The following is a 20,424-nucleotide window of genomic DNA, read 5'->3' as shown; positions in this document are numbered from 1 at the left end:
CCTGAAGGCAAACAGAGGCTTTGCGGCCACGCTTGAGTGGGGTGAAGGCTCAGGCACGGTGGCTGGCTTCAGCGAGGGCTCTCTGCAGCAGGAGGAGCAGTGCGTGGGCTGAAGGGCTCATGAGAAACAGGGACAAGGGAAAACCAGCCTAAACCTTCCTTACACCCCAAATTAGATGACACTGCTGAATTGATTGCAGTGGGATCTGTTCCCATGCCAGTCAAACCAGATGTTTGTACAGTAATTCTGGTTTATGGGGGGGGGGGGGGAAACCCCAACCTAACCAAAGATTTAAAGAGGATGGGGTTAAGGAAGTTACAGTAGATACAGAGAGAAACTGTTAGACTTGGAAAAAGGTGATACCAGTGGAAAAAGGCAGGCTTTGGAGATTTACTAGAGCTAAAACTTGGTCACTGCATCCACGTGAAAAGACATGAAAGATGCCCTTGTATTTTAAGTTTATTTTCCAGTCTTTTTTTAGAGGTTACTACTGAGAGGCATGGAGATCAGAGTGTCATGTTTGAATTTCCCCAAATTTTGTGCACGTCCAAGAGCCAAGCTGATCTCTAACCTTTTTCACTGTCATTCATGGTGGTGGCATTCAAATTTAGAGCTTGATCCTGCCTGCCAGTGCATGCCAGGCATTGAATCTGATTTTGTAAGATAGGCAGTGATGTGAGCCAAGTTTGGCAGCACAAGACTGAGCTCTTATTTTGTTTCATCTGACAGTTTCAGTGAGGCAATCTTGGTCTTCTTGTCATGCCTTGTGCAAGTACAAATTTAGATGTCACAGAGATTTTAAAATCAGAGTTGGCAAACCACAAAAAAAGCTTGGCTCAGCTGGCTTAAATCTTACTCTGGATTTTAGTTAAGTTGAATACCAAAAGGATTGCTTCTGTAATACACAGGAAATAATGGACTTAGCCGAGTTAAGAAAGTCTGTTCCAGTGGCTATTCCTCCAGTATAAAAACACACCCACATCACAGTGACAGAAGCATTTGGATTAAATACAAAACCACCTGAGGTTCCAGCTATTCCTTAACCCAAAACTTAATTTTTCCACTTTTGCTTATCTCTGCTTTGTGCAGTTTTGGTTGCAGTCAAACTTTTATGTGACCAGACTTCATGAAATAAGTTCCCTGTGCTCAGTGGAGTGAGAAACTTCTCATCAGAAAGATATTTTTTTTTCCCCCCTCAAGTTTAACAGGGCATTTTTTTTGAAAGAGAAATTAATTTGCAATGGTGATGCAGGCTCTGTGCTTTTTTTCCCGGTGCTGAGTGTTCTCATCTCCTTTTTCACTCATTTTTCCTTCTGATCAAGCATCAAGTATTGCACTGATGAAGACATGAATAAAAAGGAGCACAACACGAAAATGACTTAATGTGGTTGAAATATTTGGACATGGCATATGTGAACGCAATTAGCATTGCCTAAAAATAGCTCTAGTTACGAACAGGGCTATGCAGTGGTGTGTTATAATTTGCCCAATATAACTCTTCTCTCTAGAGGTACCTGACTGCGCTTTGCTCACCTGATCTTCGACTTAAAAAAAGTGCCGTCCTTACAGAGGAGGTCTTTTGGAAAGAAAGCTTGTAGCTGCTTTGCCCCTTTTTCAATTTGTTTCAAAATTCATTACAGATGGCTTCCAATTAGCTGGAATATTACATTTCATATGCAGAAGCAGTGCTTACAAAGGCTCTACTAAAAGTTCTTACTTCTGGAAGAAGATGGACACATGACCATTCATTTCAGGATAATTTTTATCTTTTTGTTGATTGTCAGTCCATACCAAGAAGTGTAAGGGAAGCGTCGTATACATTATTAAAAAATTGTCTTTACATTCATTCTTTCTCACTTGTTTCTGGCTACCATTACAGAAATGAAACACGATTTTCATTAAAAAAAAAAAAAATAAAAAAATTTCCTAATGTTGTTTACATAGCGACACAGCCACACTGATTGCCATTGACCACGTACATGGACTTTTGTCCTATTGCAATGACAGGATGGATTTGGCTGCTCCTAAATGCCTATGCTGCAAACAGTCCTGCCAGAAAGATGAATTTCCAGTGCTTAGCCCTGGCATCCCTCAGCATATATGTGATGGGGACAAAATACATGCACATACGTTCCCACTGGAGCTGAGGGTGTAACTTGAATTCACATCAAGTTTACTGGGTCAGCCATGGCCAGGTGATGCTGGGGCATGGACGGGTCCCCCAGGGCTAGCAGGCCACCCTGCCTGTCCCCAGGCTGCTGTGGGTGGGGGCAGCCCTGGGACCCCCGGGAGGGTGCTGGGCAGGGTGGCCTGCTGTCACCCTGTGGGGCTCTGGGTGGTGAGCCAGACCAGGCTGCTGAGACTTTCATTTTACTGCACTGAAGCTGTTAATGGTGAACTTTCTCGAGGCTACTCTTCCCCCAGGGTCTCCTGTGAAGAGACACGGCTTTCTGTTTGTCTTGGCTTGCCTGTGGAGGGGCTGGTTTCACTCACACTGCTCAGACCCAGCAGGACCAGCCCGTTCTCATCCCTTCTTAAGGTGGGCAGTGACTTTCAGGCAAATGCTGCCTTCCCTCTTTGGCACAGGGCACATGAGAAAAACTAACGAATCCAAGGGGATTATTTGTTGCCTCCCTGTACATTATGCATAGAGGGTGTCTTTTACCCTTGGCATTTACCTGCTGCCACAGGTAAAAAATATGATTTTTTTTTTTTAAAAGAATACTAAAGCTGGGTCTTTCCTTTCGAGATACAGCAGGGGCTGGAGTGCAGAGTTATGTCCCTGGGAGTGTGTTCTGATTGCTTCTTCAACTTCTGTTTATACAATTTTACAAAATTTTGGCAGGAATCAAGAGCACATACCAGGGTGTTGGCTTTTATGAATCCCATGGGATGTGAAAGTCAAGCTGACTCGATGAACTTTGGTTACATATTCCAGACAAGCACAATGACTCTATTTATTCAGACTTGGCAACCAGAATGCAGATTGACTCTGTGGGTAATAAATTTTCACAGCCACAAAACTTCAGCGGCAACCAACCTGATCCCGCGCAGAAAAAATGCATACAAGGAAACAGACTTGGGTTGCAAAAATATGCTAGATTATTATTCCATGTATGCGTACCAGTCAGTTAATTTATTTGGCTATTGACTGACATGAATTGCACAAATGATGCCAGGGATCTTTTTCCCCTTAAAGGAACTACTTTCTATTACAAAATTTTCATATTGTAAAAGGACAAGTAGGGGGAGAAAAAGAGAATTGTTCATATTACAACTGACAATCTCCTTTAATATTTCACCCAAGACTGATTTAAGTTATCCAGTGACCTCTATAGAGAAGAGCAGGGTATTATAATGGGGACTGTTTCATGTGCTATGCCACACTTCAAGGAACCAAAAGGCAATAACCACTACAATTCAGTACTCCGAACAATCTTAAGTACTATTTTGACATCTTCATGCTACAAAGCTTCAGATGCTTTCTGGGAGAGACGATGATGAAATTATTACTCTATGTGTTATAAATCAAAATGAATTGGCTCTTTAACTTGCAGATTTATGTTAACTACCTTGGTATCTGTTAATTGCATGCTCTTCAGATATTGATTGGGGATTAAAAAGTGTATTTTCTTCAATCCCTGTGATGTAAAATATGCCAACAGGAAATTTTCCCTCTGCATATTAGATCCTATGATCACTGCCTGTAAAATTGAAACGATCAGTTTAAATGGATAAACTACGCTCATTAAAGAGGAAAAATACATTTATGTAATTAAAATTAAGAGACTAATATGTGTGGATAATGTAATTACTGTGGGTGCACACACACTCAGCTCAAACCCAGCCTCTTTTGCCTCTCCTGGGTCTGTGAATCTCACTGCCTTAATTGCTGGTGCGGAGGGAAGGGTTGGGAATGCCTTGCCCACTGCGGTCCTGAAGCTCTTAATCATGCCTCTGTCTTGCATTTGGCCTCTTTCATCCATGACTCACATTCCCTGGGTCAGTCACAGCCCTGCAAATGCCAGCCCGAGGAGCACAGAAGCACCTGTCCCCCTTTGCACTGCTTCAGAAGTCTTCTGTTTGCTGCATGGCGATTTTGGACGCAAACACAAAATCTCCTCCGAAGTTTTCCAGGTCTTTCCCCTAAATTTCCCCCTTTAGAAATCAGCAAAAAGAAAAGCTTCCCAGTTCTTGTAAAGCTCCCCCTCAGCCCTCTGAGAAACTGGGCTACTTAAATGAGTCTGGTTGCTCAAACGCTAATTATGTACAGAATATCTGGGAATCACTCATGTACTGTTCCTATGCCTTCATCTTTGATTTCTTTCTTTCCTGTTCCTGAGCTCAGAAGGAGATCTGAGATTAAAGAGCCCCTGAATTAGGAAGTAAAGGGAAACTGTTTTCCCCACTGACATTTAGACACAGGTCCATGTTGTAATCTGTGCATTTATTGGCAGAGGGGGTCTCTGTTATTCTTTTTTGGGCCTATTTCCTGCTAGGTAGATGGAAATGTAGTGTTTTGTTTATCCAGCAGGCATATTTATTTAGAATTGTTTGTTAAGCAAACCTGTAAGTCTCAGCTGAGGTTCTGCAAAACATTTCATATAGCAGGAGCCAGCCTGTGCCTCCAGAGGTTTTTTATCTGTACGGTCAAGTTAGAAAAAAACATGACTAATAAAGGGGACCAAATCACAAAGTAATTGCTGAGAGTTGCTCATGCTAGGGCCTGTGACGATTAGAAGTGAGTAATGTGATCTCAGCTCTGCTCTTTGCCTTGTGGGTGGCAAACTCTCTCCTGGCTCTGCAGAGCTTGTTCAAGCACTGAGGTGAAAGACTCGGGCTGTACCAGCTGCACCTTAAAGTTCAGGTTACTGAGCAAAGACCTTGCGTAGCACACATGATACTGAGCAATCCCAGCACAGGAAAGATGTTAACAGTTGTAAGTGGCAGCACTAAGCTGAAGGTATCAAGTGTGCATGCTCAAACAGCAGCATTTTTCCACAATCCCTAGCAATGTTCTTTTATCTCCTGTACGATAAACACTTTCACTCACGTGTGCTTTTCTGCTTGCTACTAAGCAAGCTCTCTGGCTCTGACAGCCTGTTCCACGCTGACATCCCTCACGCAGGATCCCATCTCCCTTCTTACCTGAAGGACAAGCCACCACTCCTGACTGCTGGCTCTTCCCTTCCCTACCACCCAGCTCCTCCCTGCAAGCACTACCGCACCTTGGTGTGCTATTGTTATTCTTCAGATGTCCCTCCTGTCCCTCACTTTACTTTGCCCTATGCTGTCTATGCGCTGTATTTTAAACTATCTAGACAAGCAGGTAGAATAATTAAATGTGAAGTGTTTCAGGATGAAATACATTAAACAAAAAGAAATTGTATAAATATGTAAATAATTGTATCTATGTGCTGAATCTTCTTAACACCAAGAAGCTTTGCTCAAAATAGATGAAATAATGGGGTAGCATAAATATTAAAAGGTTTTGATTTACCTGTTGCTTGGAATATACTGTAAAATAGAGACTTCTAGTAACAAAACTTAAAGAAAACCCTGGAAGAGCTTCATGCCTACATACCTAGAATTATTTATCTAAGATCCTGAATTTCAAGTCTGGATAGCTCCTGTTACCCCTGACTGAAGTAATTATATTTGAAACCCGTGTTATATCCAGGTTTGGATCCATCTGTGAAGTGCAGCCAGAGGCAGTACTACCCTCATATGCCCAGTGAAGGCACACATGCATTTTAATGCAAGAAGGAAGGGAAGTGTCTCTTGCCTCTCACCGCTAACAGATCACCCATGCTAGTATGCTAAGGAGAGAGCGTGGCATAGCACCACTTGGGAATAAGGCACTCAGCCAGCCATGGGCAGGTCACGATCCAGCCCTATTCTAGCGAGTACTTAACTATTTGGACGAAACACAGCACAGCAATGTTTTAAGAAAAAATGGGGAGAAACCTCCCCCCACCAACAAAACCCAGCTCTCCTGACCCATGGAAAACTTTGGCTGATGTAGCTGCTCCCAGTCAGGTAGTTTGGGGCTGTTAAAACCCAGGCAAGTGCCCTGATTGCTGTGTTACGGATTGAACCAAATGCTCAGCCAAGGCTTTCTCTCAGCTGTCCTTAGCCTTCTTAGCACACATGAGCCACACAGAGACAGGACTGAAAATGCTCAGAGGAGAGGTAAGGGCCGGGGGGATGCTGGAGAGGCTTTAGGCAAGTAAGAGGTAAGCAGCCCAGCAGCTAATCCCTGAGGCCAGCTCATGACTGCAAGGTTTGGCTTGAACCCTTAATCCAGAATTCCTGTTTCTCCCCTTTTTAGCTGTTCTTTAAAACAAACAAAAATCAAATCAGAAAGAGACTGATACAAAAACCTTCTGGGTCACATCAAGGTAATAAATCAAGAGCAATGCATACTGTTCCCCACCAATCCAGCAGTTAGCACACGTGGGCTGGCTCACAGCAGCAACATCTGTTACTCCAGTTACAGTACTGCCATGTATTTTGATAACCTTTATGTATGTTTTGAAAAAGCATTAGCAATATATTTGCAGTAGCTTAGTCTGGACATGAAACACACTACAGGTGACATGGTAGTTATCTGGTTCTTACCTGGTCATTCTCTTCTTCGTCACTGCTTAACTTGAGGTCATCTTCTAGCATTCTGGAAAGTAAGCAGTAGAATAAATCATAATGTACCAAAATGCGTTAGATATGATGTTTTCTTTGAGCTACTGTAAGCATTTAATAATTTAAATGGAAAGAAAATATATTTTTTATCCTAGTAACTGTAGATGTGATACTTTATAATTTTTTCTTATCCAGTTGCTATCAACTAACTTCTTAATTCATTTCCTACTATTACTGCCTGAGAGAAAAAGTTTACTAGAGTAATAATGGATTTTGCAAAGGTTCTTGTTATTACAATCACTGAAAAACAATTTTTATATGCTAAAAATAATAATTTTGATGCTGACAGGTCAGTAGTCTCTCTGAAAGGAAAATTTTGCTCTGTTTGGCTTTGAGCTTACAAAACAGAAGTAGATATTTACACTGGCAGTACTGCAGCACAAAATAAGATTCAGTGATGTTTCCCAAAGGCCATTTTTACTTTATTGCATGTTTGATGTAAAATTGACATTGACTGAAACAATTAAAACTAAAATATATTGTCTCAGCGCACGAGAGTATCCACAAGGATTTCACTGTCATAAAAACATAGAAAATAATGCATCTTTTGTAATGGGGATTTCATCCTCCCTTCCCATATCCTTTCTTCAACTTGCTTAAACTGGCTCACAAAGAAGAGGAGTTTGTTTTTACCTCCATGCATTTTTTTTTACAAGGTAGGGTTAAATAACCAGCAGTTAAAGGAGTTGAAGAGGTGCAAAGATTTCCCCTAGTGCTTGAAAGGTCTTCAAGAATGAGAACTGGTTTTAAGAAAACACCTCTGTAATAATGACAACGATAGCAATAATAATAATAATAATAATAATAGAAAAAGTTGCTGTTTTTTCTTGCATTCTGGGGAAAGAGAATCTATAATTTCTTCTCGACTCCAAAAGAAAGCTTGGTGAGCAATTCAAACACATCCTGTGATGTGGGTGGTCCCCAGAGTGTAAATATCTCAAGAAGACATATGTAGTAATTTCAGACCACCTCCTTGTACTTGTGCCTAGATCTTCCAAGAGCGTGCCTGAAAAGCGTGACTCTTACATGGGCTACATGGTGCGCCGTGTCTTAAAAGAGCACAAGCCGAACCAGCCTCTCCTCAGCTGCTCAATATCTGTACAGTCCCTGCCTGTTGCTGCTGTCACAACTCTTTCTCTATTTCCCTGCAGCACCTTTCAGTCAACATAGTTGTATAAGAACAGGATCAGGGGTCAGAGCCGAAACTCCCATTTTTTCCTCTATAAAAGATTTTTCCTCCATAAAACCTGTCTGCAGTGCAGACACCTAGAACATACAGGACACTCACTGAGTCAGAGGGACTTGACAATCTCACAGCAAGGCTTTTACATGTTTTATCTGTCAATATGTCCACAGGCAGGGAAAAGCTTGCTTTGCCATTTCCCGAGTCAGCAAAAGCTCTGGTGGCCGTATCAATGCAGCCACCAGCCGAGTTAAGAAGTCCTGCTGAGAAGTGGGCAAATGGGATGGGTACAAATGACACGGGATATAGCTCCTAGGGGCTAAAATATGTCAGAGAAGCAAAGCTTCCTGTAAACACCGCAAGGTCCACATTGACTTTGGATTTCACCACTTACAGGGATCCAAACAACCTTATAATTGCTCAGTTTTTTGAGTTAGATATGTTTAGGGCATCACTGAGAAAACAAGTGCTTGAAAAGAGAAAGTTCAGATCTGGGATTGGGCACTATGTAATTAAATGTGACAAAATCTGCACTGATAGTGATTTAACCAGAGAGAGATGTGGTTATTCTGTGAAAAGCAGAGCACCCAGGGTATAACTCCTTGCTCTACCTTGAGTTTGAGTACATGAATTTCTGCTAGTGAGGTGATAGTTAAGTACATTATTTAAGATTTAGCTATTCAGCTCTGCCCCTAAATGGAAACTAGAAAATCAAAAGTGTATAATGAAATGTTCTAGGTAGCTCTACGCATTTATTAGTGTCCTGGCTTTTTGTATCAACATAAAACCCCTGTGTATTATGCATCTGTGATTAGAAGGAGCTATGATGCTTCAAAGCCTTCAGGTTGTGTGGAGGTGTGAGTGGAGCTAAGGTGAGGCACCAGGAGTGTGAGCAGGAACCATCCACACAAAAGGAACAAGAAACCACAGTGCTGGCCCATCAACCTCTCTTTGCTTGTATGTTTTAGCCTGCCTTTGTTATCCCTGTCTGTTTCTCATTTCAGAAGCGCTGCTCTCCAAGAAAAGCAGTCTGCCTGGGGCTCATGGCCCCTTTTGGAACTACCATCAGCATACAAATAATCTCCTAATGCTGGGGAAAGGAAAAAACAGGTCATCATATAATGCTTGCTTTTTTTCCCTAGAGTGGGATTTGGCCCACCTGATCCATGCATTTGTCACAAGGATGTATCAGGTTAAGACAAGTTGCCAGTGCAGAGGTCTACCTTGTAAAGGCAGGAGCTGCGCAGGTGTAACATCCATGCCTACAAGTCCTCACCAGTTCCCAGACTGCTTTCCCTGTCAGATGAGGCCCTCAGCCCTGACCTACAAAGCTACAGCCAGAGCAGGACACACTGTCACCGGCAACTGAGGTTCACCTGCCAGCAGTCCTGGAGAGGGAAGCTCCTTGGGCACCAGGCAGCTCTTGTAGCCCAGGCTGAAGCACACCTGGGGTGACGAGGAGGCATTTGTGTTATGGGCACTCCAGTTTGCAGCAAGCATCCTAAGGAAGCTAGATCAATTTTAAGTCTGGATGCTTTTGAATAATGCTTCCACCATGACAATGATGATGGTTAAAAGAATAAGTCCGTTACTGGACCAGCAGACCCCACTTGAAGAGAGGGAGAACAGAAGAAAAATACTTTAAGCTCACAAGAGGCATTACATTAATTTGTAATTTATCTGAAAAGCACTTTGGCACAGATTCAGCACAAAATGAGCTCTGGTACACCCTATGTTAGCATAGCACTTCAGATCGTGTTTAAATCAACCCCAGCTCAGGATGGAATTTCTTTACGTATTCTGGCAAAATAGTACAAGGATGGACAGACAAACACAGACAAGCTCAAGTGCAAACACAGCCTTTTCAGCACAGCCTATCCATAGCTATTTTCTGTAATACTTTTTTTCAGAATATGCAAAATCCAGGCCAGTAAGTGACATCATCCATGGGCTTCAAGATTTCTTGAAATGGACTTGGCTTTGATGTGCTTGGGTACTCGTAAGAAGATAAGTAAATATAACTTTGTAAACAAAAGCTAGACAAATGAAGTGGTTTTCAAAGCAGCTCTGAAAAACACACACTACCACTTAGGGCTTCTGCACTTGAAAAGCGTGCGTACGGTCAGGAAGTCACTTTGCAGAACCTAATTACATGTTTTTAGTGAAGCCTCTGTGAGGTTGCTGAGGCACAGAAGGGTGGGAGGCACGGGCAGGAGTGCTCACTGCACTCCAATTAATGCATTTGTTCCTTTCTCTGTGAAGAATGTGTCAGGTAGAGACATAATGAAAGGAAATGAGGATGAGTTTGAGATAGTGAGCAATGCCTCAGCAAGTCAACTGGTTTCTTTCTCCAGTAAAAGCAATTAAGGGGTTGCAGCCTGGGGTGCTGGGCTGCTTAGTTACAGTGGGAAAGGAGCGGGGGTGAGTGGTTTCTTACATGCAGAGCAAAATAGACACAAAGCCTTCTAGAGGGCATTGATATTCAACGTCTGCCAATTTCAATGTGACTGCATGTCCAGACATCCTACATAGCTTATCAGAAAGCCTGACCTGTTTTATCCGGGACTGCTCACTGCATTGGTTCAGTAAGCTGCTGAGGCAGGGTGTCCATGTGGGGCACTGCAGAGGGACCCTGTGGGACTCCTGCTCGTCCCAGCATGTTGAAGAGCCAAGAGATGCCCCTGGTCAAAAGTACCCAGGGTTTGGGATGGGAGGCCATTGAATGCTGCACGGGAACCACCTTGCTCAAAGGGAATGGTCAAATTGAGACTTGCAGCTTCACTGTTTTGTCTGTCTTTTTTCCTGATTTGATGTTGCTGGAAAGTCAATTCCCAAGCAAGGATTATCTTCAGCCCCAGCCAGAGTCCAGGGGATAGCAGGAAGATAACTAGTTTCCCCTCTGGGAAGTAACATGAAAGTAACATCATGTTTCAAATGTGAGGGTAGAGGCAAGGCCCAGGTCAAAGGGTTTGGGGTTTTAAAGAGCTGGAGAAGAAGGAGCTGCTGGGGAAGGAGATGTTCATGGTGCGGTGTCTGGGGGAGATGGTCTTCCAACAGTCAGTTGCCGATTAGTTGCAACTGTTAATGTTTGGAGCCAGTCTGAGACCCTTCCAGCATAGCCCTACTTAGAAGGATATCTATTTTCTTCCAGGGTGAAGACACGGACCTGCCTGGGAATTAACCTTCACATCTGCTGGTGCACATAAAAGAAGCAGCAGGCATCACACCTTGCATTGTACTTTAACCTCTGATACATTTCACATTCCTTAGCCTGATGAATTCTTTCCTTCCCCCACACCCCCCCGCAAATTACTCACTGAGGCATAAAACTCTCAAAAAATGCCTCTATGGTTTTGTTTTGTGATTAGAGAGATTTCCTTTTGGCACATAAATCAAAGGACTAGAGAAGATGCCCTGAAGATTTTCAAGACAATTTATGAAAATGAGGGACAAAAGCCTCCCTGTGTCCCTCTGGTGGTCTAAGCTACTATACAAGATACAGTCTTTGTGATAATTTTGATAATTAAAAAAAAAAATTGAAGTGGGAAAAGAAAGATATTGATAGCAATTAAATCACTAGCACTAATGCTTTAGGAGAGAACATGCCAATGGTTTGCAACCCAGAGCAGAAATATATGTATGTTGCAATTGTCATTTAAATAAATTCAGGAGCCACCATCTTTGCAATTTGTGAAAGATCTTATGAATGTGTTAATCTGATCAAGTATATTGTTCCATTTTAATGCTAGCCAGCATCTCAGTCAGAATACCATGTTTATTATGAACTTTTATGATTTCTGCTCATTATGTAGGAAAGGAATTTCACTAGTGGAAAAATACTTTGACTTCAGCTGAAGAGGAACCCCACAAAGCAAAGAGTTGTGATGAAATATGAAAATCAGATAACTAAGTGCTCATTCAAGTTTATGCCACCAAAATGTTTCATCTGAATGAGACTGGTTTTGGAAAATTATCTTATTTTTTAATGCGCAATATTGACATTTTATTTTCTTTCTCACAAATGCATAGCGACCTTTTAAGAACTGGACATAAGTTTTAATATTACCTGAAACCCAGAAAGACAATAGTTATTATTCTAAGTAGCAGTATGCTAGAAGGCTCTCAGACTGACTCCAGATGTTTGAATTCACAACTGATGCACTCATATAGGAGAAGAAAAATATTGCTTCACATTGTAGAAAAACAATCCAAAAGCTTCCTGGAGGCACAACACTGTGCAAGACCTTTAACTCTTGTTCCCAGCAAAATGAGAGAGAACACCAGGTGGGAATCTGCCGTTCCTGTCCAGACTGTGCCCTTATGTTACTGGGATTATTTCAGCTATGAGTGCTCACGTACGTAATATGACTTAAGCTCCAATAAGACAAATGTATCTTAAGTTTCTGGCTGTCTTTGGTTGCTTTCTAAAAGAGAAATGCAAGGAAAAACATGCCTGGTAAGAAGTACGGTGAATTCATAAGAAACAGATGAACACGTTTCCTTCCTTTAAAAAAATGAGAAAAAAAAGGGAAACTAATGCTATTACCTTGGTTACTTGCACATAACAGATGGCCAGTTATATTTGCTACTTACTTACAGCCAGAACAGGTATTTGAAATAGCTTTGTTTACTAATCCTAAATATAAGAGTAGCTGTTTTTATACAGTAGTAATTTTTAATTAATTAGATTCTGATTGCTGAAATTATTTTTCACTTTAGTGCTATAACTGATGCAAATGTTTCACATTAAAAAAGCTCATGCATTTATATTATCTGAAAAGTGTAGTACTCATTCATGTTTTATATGAAATAAAGTCAAAAGTTTATGGATTGAGGTAAACAACTAGATCAAGAGGATATTTTATAAATGCTGTAATACAGCTTTCAGCAGGCTTGTAAGAGCTCTGCAAGCACTGCTTGCAGCATCTAAAATTCACTCTGAATATATGATGTTTAAGTTGTAAAAACCCCTCAACAAACAGTTTGTGCAAGTTCTGCTACACAGAAACATGTAGGAAAACACAATTATATAGAATAACATCAAATCTAATTAAAAACAGAGGGAGAAGGCCAGTAAAATCAGGCTGGTGAAATATTAATGTACTTAATACTGGAATGAAGCATATATATCAATGTGAGATTTAATGCCAGAGTGTAGCATTTAATAGCCTGAGAAACGGACTCAGTCCATAGAAACAGAATTAGCAATTCCAATAAAAAATAGATGCTCTGAAGGAAAAGTTTTCTGTCCTTGATTTGAATCCATCTAGGCTGGTCTACGCCACTCTCCAAATCCATTTAAACTAGCTAAATGCTCTGCTAAATTCCCATTACACTGACGGTCTCATTAGAAATGCACGGCGGAGTCCTCTCCAAGTGATCCAGCCATCACTCCTACCAGCAGAAGCTGAAATAAGGTTTCCTCTGCAGCAGCTGCCCCGGTAAGCAACTGTGTTTGCCCTGGTGATGTTTTCCCTCTTTAAATGAAGGGAGGACAAACACAATTGAATCATACCCTGAATTCTATCTTGGCAGGGTGGCAAGAAAGTGCACCACAGAGTGCTTCCCGAGAACCATGTTTGAGCAGAAGGACTCAGAGTAGCTCCTTAAAAATGGGAGAAATTCTTCAGAAAAAGGAGGAAATGAACCCATGTGAGCCCACTCTTCCAGCAAGGAAGCCACCTAAAAACGCATGAATACTCAGAGAGAGGGAAGAGTGATGAGCGATGTCCTGGCAGCTCAGCCTAAGCACCCACCTAAGTAGTCCAATCACTCCGAATACTTACCAAAGTTTCATGGCTAATCATGCCCTGTGTGACAGGAGGAAACACATTTGGGGAATAAAAGTTTTGAATGAGCCGCACACAATTTTCCAATCCATTTCTTGCCTCCCTGCCCCTGCTTCCCCCAGGCTCTCCGGTTGTGATTAACAGTTATTTACCAACGCTCTCCCTCTGATTTCCTAGTAATTGCTGATGCTGCCATCTACAAAATATTCATTTCAAATGTGAAATGAAATAAGAGTGCATGAACTGCACTACTGCCTTGTGTGTTAGCTGTTGTGGCAGAAATCTTTGGGAATTTAATGTGTCTGAGATGGAACTGCCAGTGCCCAGCCTCCCCGCGGAAGGTGCATCATCTGATTTTGTACTCGGTGATTATTTCCTTGCAAATAGCCTCTTTCTGCCTAATCCCCAGCATTACAAGCATCTGTCCTCATGCTGGAGTCATCACCCCACACATTCATATTCTTGTGCTCCCTTGCAGATGCTGACCGTTCATTTAGCAATACCCATACCCAAGGCTGTGGTGGTGTTTATCCCTACCTCGCTGGTCCGGCAAGGGAAATGAGATAGTTTTGGCTAGAGGTTCTCAAACATTGCTGTGCCAAAATAAGAAGTGTCTTCTATCAGCAAAGTGATGGGGAAAGTGGCAGCTCTGTGTCCTTGCGTGACCCCCTGGGCCCTGCCCCACACACCAGAGCCCCACGCCTGTCTCTGTGCCAGGGCATCCTGCTGGCCCTGACCTCCGGCTGCCTGCTTACCTCCATCTCTAAGGGCTTTTCAGTGTTGCAGGGTAGAGTCCCCCCTTAAAAACTCAGTCAGGAGCGCATTCCTTGTTCTGGGATATACAACTTCATGTTGGTTTCTGTCAAGCCTCCTTTGTTTAAGCGAGGCTGAATTATTGAATTATTCAGCCTATTTGATAAGCTGCTCCATCCTCACTGTTTCTTTCTCTGTAATCCTCCACAAATTTTTACCATCAGTGAATGTAATTTCCTACCACGTCCTAGTTGCCAGCTCCTCACAGCATGATATCAGCTTTGGTTGATAAGAACTTACATTTCTTTCCTTGAAAGTAAAACATTGAACACAAATAATTATGCTTTTATCCTTCAGTTTCTCAGTGGTATTAAAGGAACCCTGTTTGGGCTCCCACCAAACTCTGCGCGCAATAGAAGGTGCCAGGTGACTTGTCCTTAAACTTTCTTCCTTGGCCTTTTGGCATATTGCACAACATTAGATGTCTTCTGGGGTTTACCCCACATTTCAAGGTACACCACAAACGACCCTCTGATTTTGCTAGCCAGTGGTCTTCATAGCTGTATGGTAGCATGGAAGATCTGAGGCTTATGGATATTTGTATCTAGGGTAACTGATTTTAAATAATTTACTGTCTCTAGACACTGTTCAGCTTCCTGCCTGTCTACTAGGCACCCTGCTTTTTCTCATATAAAAAAACATTTACTGACTCTAACATTATTAACAGCTTTAATATTTCCAGCTAATAAGGTGCTATTTTGAGAATTTCTTTATTGTTGTTGTTTGTTATATACCTTAAGAAAATCCTTGTTCTCATTGTCCGTGAACTTTCCTCTGGTATCCTCCACTCCTTTTATCCGTTTTATAATTTCTCTTTTAGATTGATTGTTACCTTTCTCTTTCATGTTACATGTATTTTATATTTCATCTCTACTGCACAGATTGCTTTTTCATTTCTAATTGCTGCTTTTCCGTCACCACTGAAGCTGAGCTAGCTTTCAGCAAATTCGGGTTTTTCCGTGATTGTGCAAATGCAGCCTTTTTCTAACCTAACAAGCTCTGCTTGAAAAATTCTAAACTTCATTGTTTCTAGGTTTTTCTACCCCATCAATTTCTGGTCAACAATTTCTTCCACTTTGGGACACCAGTCTTTCCTTGTGGGGACTGCCCTTTATTTGTTGGAGGCTGGACAAAATAAAATCATGATCTAGTTCCCAGGCAACCATGTGCTTCCCATCCAGTGACCGATTTATTTTTATTCCAGGGGTATGTCTGAGGAAATGTCCTCAGTGCTAGAAAAGTGCCACAAAGACCATCCACAACCTTCATTTTAATTTCATGGTTGGCTGCGCAGGACCTTTCTGGTGATAACCTTCAAAATTAAGACCTCTGGTATCCACCTGATGAACCTTCCTTTGCTTTACAGATCGGTGCCAATGGAGCAGCTCCATCCCCTCCTGTAACCAGAGTTGATATTCAGTGATATTCTGGCTCTGGGATAAAGAAAAAGATTATCTGACATCCCCAGCTAGAACTTTTCATGTCAATAAAGGCTAAAAGAGGGGAGGAACGGGTGAATTCAGTCCCTCCAAATGGTGCATGGCTGACAGGCGGATACAGAGAGGCTATTGCAGAATATATATATGGCACTGAGCAGCAGGATAGGAACGTATGAGAACTATACCTCCTCCATAACCTCCCAAGCTCCAGCCAGTTGATGCACGGCTGTGAAAGACACACCAGGACCCCCAAAGTTTTCAGCATTTCCTTTTAAATACTTTTCCTAGCCATTTCCTGGAAAGCCACTATAAGTATTTTACTCAGTCCCGCCTGCAATACTTATAGCTTCATTTAGTTTTAATATAGTTATAAATGGGCTGTAGCGGCCTGCTTCTTTTAATAACTAAGTAAATGAAACCCTGTCTGCAATAATAAATGAACCATCCATCTGGGAGGCCTCCAGTAAAAATTTCAACAGGTATTTATTGCTCCTTTATGTAAACAGTACTCTGGACAATACAAGTGATTATACTCTCTGTCAGCCCTGTCAGGAAGGAGACAGTATAGTTTTGGATGAGGTTCCGTAGCGTACACACTGAATTTACAGGTTTATTTGACTAGATGGAGAAAAAATGATCAAAACAAGCAAAGAAATAGACAAGAACCCAGTTGGCTCCTGTCGAAGGGAGCATGCCATGTCATTTAAAGATGTGGGCTGCAAGGATAAAATAGAGAAAATTGACGGGTACCGTGGTGTGACAGATTAATTGCAACCCCAGATGCTTCATAGACACCACCCTAAAAAACCCCAGCCCTCTGCCCCTCAGAAGCAGAAGGAGTTCACTGTAAAATCATCACTATAGAGACTTTAAAATATATTGTGCCCTCGCAGGTTCTAACGGTATGGAAGAGCAGTGCCTCTGGAAAATCCCTGACTGGGGTGCAAGGGGCCACAAACCATACCATCCATCCCCAGGGGTCATCCCTTTCATTCATGGACACTGTTGCTCACACACTGGAAAGGGCAATTGCATGACACTTTTGCAGTAATGAAATTTTAATTAAAAAAAATCTCATTGCCAAAATCATCTTCATACCACTGTTATGTTCCTGCTCCTAATTACATACCATTACATTCTGCTATTGTTGAAATAGTACAATGCCAGAATATATTGTCAAATAATTAATTCTGTGTGTGGCAAGAGGGAAAAAAAAAAAAAAAAGAAACAAGGGGCAGAAAGACCTGAAAGCTCATGTATGGCCAGGCTGACATGCCACCACTTGACACTGAGAAGTGAGCTGTAGAGAATTCTGTGCATTAAACATGCTATGATTTTTGCCAAAATTTTCAGCCCTCAAATTTCTGCAGGAATGGAGGGATGGGCTTAAACCTCTCCTGTGAGCAGGTTTCTCAGTACTTTTCATTTGAAGCCAAGCTAGGCATAAGGAAAAACACATTTTTTTTTCCTTACAAGGCAGACTACAAAAGGAAAGCAAAGCTCTCAGCCAAACTGCCAGGCAGCATTCTGCCCCACGGGGTGAATGTCGCTACTCGTTACAGAGACCTGTACCTTGTGCGCTCTGCTCAGAGAAGCGGGTAGCACCGCTCTTGAAGGGGCCACCTCCTTGACCAGGGTGTTCTAACATTTTTACTACGCTCAGCATGCTAACAAACTTATTTGGAGATGGTGCATTAGTGATAATATTCTCTTTTCTCCTCTCTGCTTTTGTGGTGATCAGAAGACGCAGAAAGGGGAGAAGATAATCCCAGCAGGGCAGACATCTCCAAATTAATAGCAGTCCCATCACAATACAGGAGGAGCTGTCAGGTTTTCCTGGGATGGGCTGAGGGAGGGAAGGGGGTGCCCAGGCAGTGCTTGGGCTCGGGGCACAGGCGCTGCAGGGACAGGGAGGCTGGAGGCAGATGCTGGCACCTGGGGCAAGCACATGCCTGTGAACTTCACTGCTGGGGGGAGAAAAATGTGCAATCTGCAGCGGTCAGATAATTCCTCTGCTTCACACGGAGCTGCGCTGAAGGGATGGTTGCTCATGTGAGACCCCCTTAATTCAAATTGCGTTTTGCAGCTCCTGTCAAGGTGTATGCTTGGGTTGTCTGTGGGCTTCCTGGCACAGACCCTCGGCTGCCCTGGGGTCTGAAGGCAGCAAACACTGCTGGCCTGCTTGTTTCACTTCGAGATAACCCCTTCTAGGAGTCAAATTGGGAAATTCCTCTTCCTTAGAAATAATCTCCTTTGGACATTGTAACCGCAGAAATAATCAACTGAAGGCTGCTCCTTCAGAGAGGGGAAGGGCTTTACTCCCAGCATTCAGACCCTGCATGTGCTGTGCAGAAATACTACACCTGGACTGCAATCTATCTATCTATCTATCTATCTATAAAGCATGTATTTTTTCTTTAGAAACACTTTTTGGACAAAATTATGAAGTTAGCTCTCAAACAGTAAAACCATGCTATATCTCCTTTCTAATGTCTCTTTTTAAATATACACCAGGGAACAACTCTCATAACTCACTTGGCACACACTATCTTATGAGTTATAGGTCAGTCTTCTATGCACAAAGTGTGTGTTGCACTTCTACACACCATTATGAATTTTCCATCCCTCATCATTCATATTGTGTCAGAATATCTATTACAAACTCCTGTTTGCAAGAAGAGCTTCTATTTTCCCCTTTCATTTTATCACTGCTCTTAAATTTTCTTCTGGACACCAGCTTGGCATGCTGGCAGTACCATGCTGGCAGTTTCTGAGAAAAAGTCATATTAAAAAATCATATGTCAGGGCCATAATGTCACTTGCAAAGAAATACCCCTTTTTAACTAATAGAAGTAGTGTATAAAAATGAATTAGACACAATTGTATTCTGATTGCCAGATTCTACCACCCAGCTACTAACTACCACAACCACCTTGTAAAAAATAATCATCTGGAAGTCTAAACGGTGTCTGATAATGCTTTCTGCTATCCTAAATCTTTGGAAATGTTGAGTCATCTTGAGAAAAATGTCGACAATCATTTTTCACAAAGGCTCAAGTGTGGACGAGGCTCTAACTAGAGCCTTGTGTGAGGGATTTAGAGCTGAAGAGAATTTTCTGACAAATAGTTCCACCATCAAGAACAGTGTGAAGACTGGCCAAAATGCTTGGCAATTGCTAGATTTGAGAAATGCTTTTCCCTAAATAACTAAAAAAAGTTTAATTTCTGTGTAAAATGATTAATTTCAGCATGTCTGAAATTCTATGCTATTATTTTCTTCTTTCAAAAACTTTATTTCAAAATATGCTTGTATTTAGTACTGCAACAAGGCTGCCTAAGCGCTTTCTGGAGTGGGGTAGCCCAAATGAAGCCATTAGCCCTGAAGGTATTTTTTTTTCATTTTGCTGAGAAAGTGAACACAACTTTTTTTTTTTTTTTTCAGTTGACATGTGATTTTTTATTTTATCAAACAAAATATCTATCACTCACACTGACTCAGAAGTTAATTTAATTCAGTTTGCAAAGTACTGAAACTAGCCTCAGTTTGCATGTCATGTGCATCCACAAAACAAACTGGCTTCTCTCATTTTTTCCCCACTCATTGCCTGTTAATTGAAGCTTTCTGTGAAATATTGTTTCTGTCATCAGTTGTCAGAATGCACCACAGGAGCAAACTTCTATACCATAGCAGTGTTGTAAGCAAGTGTTGGTATGAGCCAAGCACGCAGGAAATGGGTTGTTACATGACTGAAATGCAGGGATTTGTTGGTGGTTTGTTTTTGGTTTTGTTTTTGTTTTACAAAATCAGACTGGAATTAAGACTGCTTGCTCAAATCTACTCCATTATACAACTGGTTGGTTGGTTTGTATGTTTGAAATTTATGATCATCTGATACTGAGTTCCCAGGAAATGAATTCTACTGTCTCCTATAGGATCTCCCTATGGCCTCCACCTTTGAAAAAATGGCAATAAGTATCATTTAACTTGTTATTATTTGATGTCAGATCAAGTCCAATGAATACATTGTTATTTCAGAAGTACTTTTGAGTGTGGAAATAAAATATGCAGGACTTAATATTGACAGTGCTGTGGGTAATTATCTGTTTGCTATCTAAGTAAGAACAAACCCTAAAGATAATAATATGCTAATTCAGTAAAGCTGCAAATAATTTGTAAGAAAATACTGTGTCTATATTATGCAATATATATTTTAAAAGTCATATGTATGAGGGATGACACTTGACTTCTAAAGAATTCAATTTCGTAGTAACAATATTAATGGTCAAAAGTGGATCTCCTAAACTTGGGCTAGTTTCACTCTAGTAAAACCAGTTTGATCAGCAATTAATTTAGCCCACTATATTACCTTCAAGGCAAATTATTTTTTTACTGATGAAAGAAAATACTTCAGATGTACAAGGTTTATCAGGCATTTAAGTATTATTAGTGCACTGAGGACAGCAGAGATGGCTGATGAAAATACTGAATAAAATGGGCAAA

At 41.5% G+C, this 20,424-nt stretch overlaps 1 protein-coding gene across 1 annotated transcript in view; it reads right to left on the bottom strand.

Annotated features, from left to right (window-relative positions):
• Nucleotides 1–20,424, bottom strand: part of AFF3 (AF4/FMR2 family member 3) — a 281,320-nt gene that overhangs the window by 87,435 nt on the left and 173,461 nt on the right. Inside the window, exon 8 of the mRNA XM_037377921.1 lies at nt 6,622–6,673. Coding sequence (XP_037233818.1) covers nt 6,622–6,673 — 52 coding nt within the window. The remainder of the gene's footprint in view (nt 1–6,621; nt 6,674–20,424) is intronic.

The sequence above is a fragment of the Falco rusticolus genome, chromosome 2, assembly GCF_015220075.1.
Source record: "Falco rusticolus isolate bFalRus1 chromosome 2, bFalRus1.pri, whole genome shotgun sequence".
Lineage (NCBI taxonomy): Eukaryota > Metazoa > Chordata > Aves > Falconiformes > Falconidae > Falco > Falco rusticolus.
Note: the sequence above shows the minus strand (reverse complement) of the source record. Positions and strands in the feature narration are given on the sequence as shown.